We start from the raw sequence: 7,892 nt of genomic DNA, 5'->3' as shown, positions 1-7,892 counted from the left end.
TGAGTTTTGTTCACTTTAAACACTCGTATTCTGACACCTTTTCTGGTGTCGGTTTGCACACAATGTGTTCTTCATGCTGACATACTTCCTCGTGTTTTATTGTGTGCTTTTAAAGAATTAAACACCTTTTCTGGTGTCGGTTTGCACACAATGTGTTCTTCATGCTGACATACTTCCTCGTGTTTTATTGTGTGCTTTTAAAGAATTAAAGTGTTTTACACTACACGTTTCAAGGCGAAAAAAACGTTTGTTCCCTGTAGCATGCTTCGATAAAAAGGTCGGTTGGTGGGAAGACACTCGTACTTGTCTTGCCTTTGTCGTTTATCGTCACCTTCTTCGTGTGCATGGCTTTTTTTTTCTTTTCACAACTTAAAAAAAATAGCGGTTTGCGTTCACGGCAAAAACAACAAATCGGATAGTCCGATAGATCGGGTTGCGGAAAATACACATTTCCTGCCTGATCCTAAAACGTAACCACGTAATTGTAATTTTCCTCCTTCTTTTTCCAGGTCATTACACAAGCCAAACGACGGATACAATCGCTGCATAGGACAAAGCAGAGGGGGGAAAAACAACAACAAACCAGCAACAACCCAAGAGCTCACAGTCTTCGTTCCGTGTCATCTTTGGACTACTAAACACAAGAGCGACAATAGCTGCTTCGGAGCTGCTTCGGCGTGTCACATACGCACGAACCAAGTTGCACCAAAGAGAAACTTGCAGTATCGTGGGTGACACTACCACGTACTGCTGACAGACCCACAACGTTTTCTGTGACTGCAGCATCATCGAACAGTGCAGTGGGTGGAAGCTACCAAAGAATGTTGTTCTTGGAAACATCTTAGCTCTACAGTCCAAGGTAAAGATACAACTCTGTCATCTGCTCAGCGCGACCCGCGTTACACTATACGTATTTCTGCTTATAGTCCGACAACGTTTTCACCGAGTGCATCATCGTCAGTTTTTCATTTGGTTAAAGATTCCGACGCATGTTGTTGTTTTGTTGTTGACATTTTTCTTGGCTGTACAATCCAAGATAAAGACACATTTCTCACACCTACTCGGTTTGCATTTTTTCACTGAATACTTACAGATAGTCGCATCTCGGTTTCTGTCTCATTACTGAGATGCGCAGTAAGTGGAACACACCGCTGCATGTTGCAGTTACAAACTTTTACTTCCACCGCGGTGGGCTTTGAGAGATAGCTACAATTTTTAAACTTTTTGTTGTGCACTTTTCATCAAATATTGGCAGAGCATCAACATTTTGATTTCTGTATCATCATCGAGTTGACAAAACTCGTCACCGAGTTGCGCAGTAAGTGGAACATACCGCTGCATGTTGCAGACTTTCCCAACTATTATTCCATAGCGGTGGGCGTTGAGAGATACGTGCAAACTTTTAAGCATTTCGGTGTTCATTTTTCACTAAATATTGATCCAACGTCAACATCTTGATCTCTGTATCATTATCGAGGTGACAGAAATCGTCATCGAGTTGTGGAATTGTGAGAGTTGCATACCAATACATGCTTCTGTTCAAACCTAGTACTTTGTAACGCGAGACACAAAAGGTTTGGTTCGATTTAGCACAATATTTGAATGGAAAAGCTGGCGTTCAACAGATGTTCTGCATTGATACCCCTACTGTAAGCATAACAACGCAGCCCATTCACACCATGATATTTAGAGTTTCGCATTGATACACATAACAGCGCAGTCTATTTCTACTGATCTTTAGATAGAGTTTCGCATTGAAGCACATAACAGCGCAGTCTATTTCTACTGATATTTAGATAGAGTTTCGCATTGTTACACACACTGTACGCTTATACAACGCAGCATAATTATTCAAATTTATTAGACTGAGTTTTGAAGCTCAGCATCATATTTGAGTGGACAATCTGGCGTTCAACCGATGATCGGCATTGTTACACATACTATGAGTGTAACAACGCAGCCTATTCCTACCGATAGTTAGTGTTTTGCATTGTTACACATAATGTAAGCATAACTACGCAGCCTATTCAAACTGATACTTAAGAGTTTCGAATCTCAGCATCATATTTGAACGGAAAATCTGGCGTTCAACCGATGTTCTGTATTGTTACACATACTGCAATCACAACAACGCAGCCTATTCGTGCTGATATTTAGAGTTGAGAAATACACACTATTTTTTAACAGAAACACTGTTGAAACAAAGTTATCCTGTCTCTGCAGTAGCTGATAGTTATTTTCATCTGTGTTTTGTCCTGCAATATTAATGTACAAAGGGATGAGTTCAATTGACTGAAAATAAACACCGTATTCATTTCCAGCAAAACCGTTCAAACAAAGACATCTCGTCTCTACACTAGCTGCTAGTTAGCTACCTCTGTTTTGTTTTTGTCCTGCAAGATATTGTACAAAGAGATACGTTTAACTGACTAGTGAAAATTATATCACCATAATGCAAACTCCGTGTCAGCAGCTGTCGACAAGGCAGCAAATACTTACTGACACCGGTACTACTTGTGAAGTGTGAACGTTTGGACAACCTACCTCCTGATAACTGCTGTTCACCAACACTTGTCACCGCGCCCAACCCCTGCCTAAAACGATAATGTCACATAAGTTTATAATCCTTGTTAATGACACGCCACGACGCAGTGCCTGAACGCTAAATTGTGCACACTGACGCTAAATAGCAGTAGTTTTGTACGTGTCTCTCTGCGACACAATATTTGAATGCAAGCTAACCTTTGCACTTTGTACAAAAACGCAGAAGCTGGACCCTAGTAGTTTGCAATTGACTGGCAGTAACACAGTGATTGTACAGTACGTTGGCCTTACAAGTTTTGGACCAACGAAGCTTCCCGCTGAGTGTGTGAACCGTGCCTCTTTCATTAGTGCGAGTGTTTCGATGTTTCCCGTTGCAAGATTTACAGGGCTGAGGCCTGCGTGTGTATCAAGAGGACTCGCAGAAGCTACAGGCTGGATGATTTGTGGTAGCTTTCATTAGACAGTAGGTGAATTACAACCCGCTACAGACTGGATGATTTGCGTTAGCTTTCATTAGAAAGAAGGCGAATTACAACCCGCTTCATCGCGATGGCTGTGGATATAAGGAACAGAAACATCACCGCAACGTTGCTACCAAGTCGTCTCTTCAATCCTTGCAAATGGCGAACACTCTGGATAACCTTCATCATCGTCCTCCTTGACCTTTGTGACCCGGCCTTGACCCAGGGCGTGACCTCCACAGTACCCATGCCCCTAGCCGACTCCCCTTCCTCCTCTCTCTCCTCTCTCTCCTCTCCCTCCTCTCTCTCCTCTCCCTCCACACGGTCAGGGGAGTTGCCCCCAGTGGTGACCAACGGCACGGTGAAACCCGCCTCCAGAGGCATGTGTCGGGACAGAATGGGAGTCTTCACGCCTCGTCGCTTCAACCTGTGGGCCTGCGGCTTCTGCTTGTTCTACCTGTACGGCGAGAAGGACCCGCGACCTCAAGTCTCCTTCAACACCCAGTCCATTGTCATCTACAACGCGTCCGGAAGCCCTATAGAAACGGTGCTACCCGACATCGACAACGGAACTCACGTGCAAAAAGTGTGTTCGGCGCTCAGCAAGACAGGCTACGAATGCCAGCGTTGGAAATCTTGCTGCCAAGCTGCCAAGCGTTGCTGTCAGCAGCAGCTGGCGGCTCAGACTACCCCGAGTCCTGACCAAGTTGGGGGTAGGACCAGTAACGGGTACGATGCGGAGGGTGTCGGGTACTGTCCGGCCACGTGGGACGGGTTCAGTTGCTGGCAGGCCACCCCGGCTGGGAGTACGGTCAGTCACTATTGCCCTGGATACATTGAGCAAGCCTCGACTGATGGTGAGTTGGATCTTTATGTGGTGTGTGTGTGTGTGTGTGTGTGTGTGTGTGTGTGTGTGTGTGTGTGTGTGTGTGTGTGTTTTGTGTGTGTGTGTGTGTGTTACTGTTACTGTTACTGTTGTTGTTGTTAGTGGTGTTGGTGGTGGCTGTGTGTGTGTGTGTTGTGTGGTGTGTTGTTGTTGTTGTTGTTGTTGTTGTTGGTGATGGAATGTGTGTGTGTATGTGTAGGTGTGAGTGTGGCTGTATGTCTGTTTGGTTGTGCACATAGTCATCTTCATCTTCAACCTTCTCCTCCTCCTCCTCCTCCTCCTCCTCCTCCTCCTCCTCATCATCATCATCAGTACCACCACCATCGCCAAAGTAATTTGTGCAATCACTATTTACGGCATAAATGTTTCGAACAATGCTGTGATTCTTCTGGTTGACCAATTTCACTTTTATTCTCAGCCACTGGCATGCGTTTTTAACTGATAAAATCGCCAAATGTTCGTGTTTCTATAACCCACCAAACTCTGACATGGATTATAGGATCTTTTCAGTGCGCACTTGGTCTTGTGTTTGCGTGTGCAACCGAAGGGGGTTAAATCACTAGCAGGTCTGCACATAAGTTGACCTAGGAGATCGGACAAATCTCCACCTTTAATCCACCATGCGCTGCCGGGATTCGACCCTACGATCTGCTGCATGGGAGGCCGGTGTCACGATTTCATCTTTCGCCTGTGTACATATTTCCCCCTCGACATATACTCAAGACTGAAATGTTGTTTCCTGGTAAAATTAAGAAGTGAAATTATTTATGGACGAAAAGCATGTCAGTTTCTTGCATGTGAAGAAAATTGGTGGTAAAATTTAATAGATTTCACCCCCAAAATCGAATTCTTCGAAAACGTGTACTGATTGGTTACGTCCCTTGAGTAAGAAGGAAAACATTTTAGGATGAATCAAATTTCTAAGTTAAATAAAACAAATTGGTTGCACAAATTTGGCCCCATGAATGTAAGGTACACAAGGTCGCTCATCAGTACTATCGAAGGGTGTTTTTTTTGTTTAGTTTAGAGTTTATACTAGATCAACGAGGCCGAGAAGCGAAATATCACCACGGCGAAAGATGAAAACGTCACACCGGCGTCTTACCCACTGGGCCACTGCGCCCGTCATAGCTTCATGTTCAATCTGGTTGTCTATAAAATACAATTAAAATAAAACCAGATGGAAAGTAATGGTAGGTCTCGCTCTTCTGACAAATAACGCGGTTCTGTAAAAGATCTGAACTCCCGCAGAAATAACATTAAGCTGTTGTTCATTGATGAACCAACAGACTCTCATGAAACAGCTGACGAGAGTGAGGCGAAAGTGTTGAAAATCTTACATGACAAACTGGGGTTAACCCATATCAAATTTGAGCACATTGAAGCGGCGCACCGCGTTGGTGTTCGAAATGCAGGGAACAACAGGCCCATCATCGTCAAATTTCTTTCCCGTAAAACCAAACAAGACGTCATCAAGGACCGGCGTAAACTCAAAGACGCCAGGCCAAAAACAGTCATCGTCGAGGACCTGACGAAAGGAAACTACATCATGTACCGACAAGCAGTTGAGACGGTTGGGGTAGAACGCGCGTGGACATCCGAAGGCAGAATCTTCGCGAAGGGGCCAGACCACAAGATTCATCGAATCGACAAGACAGCTGACCTTAGGCTTCTCGGACCCTTCGATCCCAAGCCAGCACCGATCTCCTCCACCATACCACCCAGATTGGTCAAAGTGTACACCAACACCGTAAGTAGCAGACGACAGATGCTAGAGCCATGCGTGTCGTATGCAAATGAACTAATTCACATGACCTTCCTAAGCCAATCAGCTGCCCGTGCTCAACCCAGCTGGGAATGTGTACTGTGCTAGTCGGCGGACTGTCGGAGCACTGACAAACTTTGTTGTGTCACTTGAACTCGGGCAAATTGGACCTACCTGGACACGTGGTTCCAAGCGAAAGACCCACAAGAATAGTATGTGTTTTGTTTTCAGTTTATGTTGTAACTTTTGTTCCGTTTTTATTACATTTAGTCAAGTTTTGACTAAATGTTTTAACGTAGAGGGGGGAATCGAGACGAGGGTCGTGGTGTATGTGCGTGCGTGTGTGTGTGCGTGTGTGTGTGTGTCTGTCTGTGTGTGTGTGTAGAGCGATTCAGACTAAACTACTGGACCGATCTTTATGAAATTTGACATGAGAGTTCCTGGGTATGAAATCCCCGAACGTTTTTTTCATTTTTATGATAAATGTCTTTGATGACGTCATATCCGGCTTTTCGTGAAAGTTGTGGCGGCACTGTCACGCCCTCATTTTTCAACCAAATTGGTTGTAATTTTGGTCAAGTAATCTTCGACGAAGCCCGGACTCGGTATTGCATTTCAGCTTGGTGGCTTAAAAATTAATTAATGACTTTGGTCATTAAAAATCTGAAAATTGTAAAAAAAAAAAAATTTTATAAAACGATCCAAATTTACGTTCATCTTATTTTCCATCATTTTCTGATTCCAAAAACATATAAAAATGTTATATTTGGATTAAAAACAAGCTCTGAAAATTAAATATATAAAAATTATTATCAAAATTAAATTGTCCAAATCAATTTAAAAACACTTTCATCTTATTCCTTGTCGGTTCCTGATTCCAAAAACATATAGATATGATATGTTTGGATTAAAAACACGCTCAGAAAGTTAAAACAAAGAGAGGTACAGAAAAGCGTGCTTCTTATAGCGCAACTACTACCCCGCTCTTCTTGTCAATTTCACTGCCTTTGCCATGAGCGGTGGACTGACGATGCTACGAGTATACGGTCTTGCTGAAAAATGGCATTGCGTTCAGTTTCATTCTGTGAGTTCGACAGCTACTTGACTAAATGTTGTATTTTCGCCTTACGCGACTTGTTGCTTGTTCTCTCTGTTGTTTGGTATTCGTGTCATTCGTGCCGTGTTGTTGGCCCCCCCTTCGTGCCCCTGTTAGTGTGTTGAGCTGGTGGTCGCGATTTTATGCTGTGTCTATTACCATCACTATGCTGGATGTATGGTTCTATAATTCTCATGCCTGTGTCGAATATCGTCCAGAGTTTGGTTGTATGTCACTACTGTTTTTGTGTGCTGTCTCCCAATGTTTACAATTTTTTTAAACTCCTGGTCCTAGTGTTGTCGCTTTTACCACCTCGACCTGTTGCTGTGCTTTTCTGCTCGAGTTGTGAGAAATGGCTGCTTTCATGCATGTGTTCTGCGCGAGGTTAGAATCCGGTACCATTCTAGAATGGACCGGGTCCAGGTTGGAATTCCAACCCTGCGCAAGTACAGAGGTGCCATTCTAGAATGGTACATGCGTGAAGCATCGCGAGAGTGAATAAAGGGGGCCGTAATGTTTGTAGGTAAGACAGAGTTGTCTTCCCTTGAATTATCTCCACCTGCACCTTCCCTTTGATAAAATGGGGCTGATTTGTCTACCCTTGAAAAAAATCCTTTGGCGATCTTGCGATGTCATGTCATGTCAAGAAAGTTGACACTCCTGAGTACGCAATAAACAAAGGCAGACCATAGCAAGGGGGACTACCAGGGCGGTAATGTTTGCAGGGCAGTTGTTTTTGTGATGAGAGCCGGTTGCGGCCGCTTGCAATGTCAGCGCTGTCTCCCTCTCGGAAATGTCCGGTTTTTTGACAATTTTTTTGACAGACAGACAGACAGACGGTCAGACCGACTAACCGACAGACAGACCAACAGAAGGACAGAGTGAGTTATAGAGCTGTTGTCACAGGTTTAAAAAAAAAAGTTAGAATCCGGTTCCATTCTAGAATGGACCGGGTACAAGTTGGAATTCTAACCCTGCGCAAGTACAGGGGTGCCATTCTAGAATGGTACCCTTGTTGCTGGTCCATTCTAGAATCGGCCGTGCGCAAGGTTGGAATTTGGGTCCAAGTTGGAATAGTCATTTCAGTTAGACTATCACACAGCCAAAGCCACAAATGTGGATTTTCTGTTTGTTTTTGTT

At 44.0% G+C, this 7,892-nt stretch overlaps 1 protein-coding gene across 1 annotated transcript; it reads left to right on the top strand.

Moving 5' to 3' along the window:
- Nucleotides 1-1,699: 1,699 nt before the first annotated feature.
- LOC138957019 (uncharacterized) lies at nt 1,700-3,862 on the top strand (the record flags this gene model as incomplete). Its single annotated transcript, XM_070328195.1, is given in 1 exon segment — nt 1,700-3,862. A coding segment is annotated over 1 exon segment (769 nt), but the record flags the coding sequence as incomplete, so codon positions are not given.
- Between the last annotated feature and the right edge of the window lie 4,030 nt (nt 3,863-7,892).

Source organism: Littorina saxatilis, unplaced genomic scaffold (assembly GCF_037325665.1).
Source record: "Littorina saxatilis isolate snail1 unplaced genomic scaffold, US_GU_Lsax_2.0 scaffold_3074, whole genome shotgun sequence".
In the NCBI taxonomy this organism is placed as follows: Eukaryota; Metazoa; Mollusca; class Gastropoda; order Littorinimorpha; family Littorinidae; genus Littorina; species Littorina saxatilis.
This window is presented reverse-complemented; position numbering and strand designations above follow the sequence as displayed.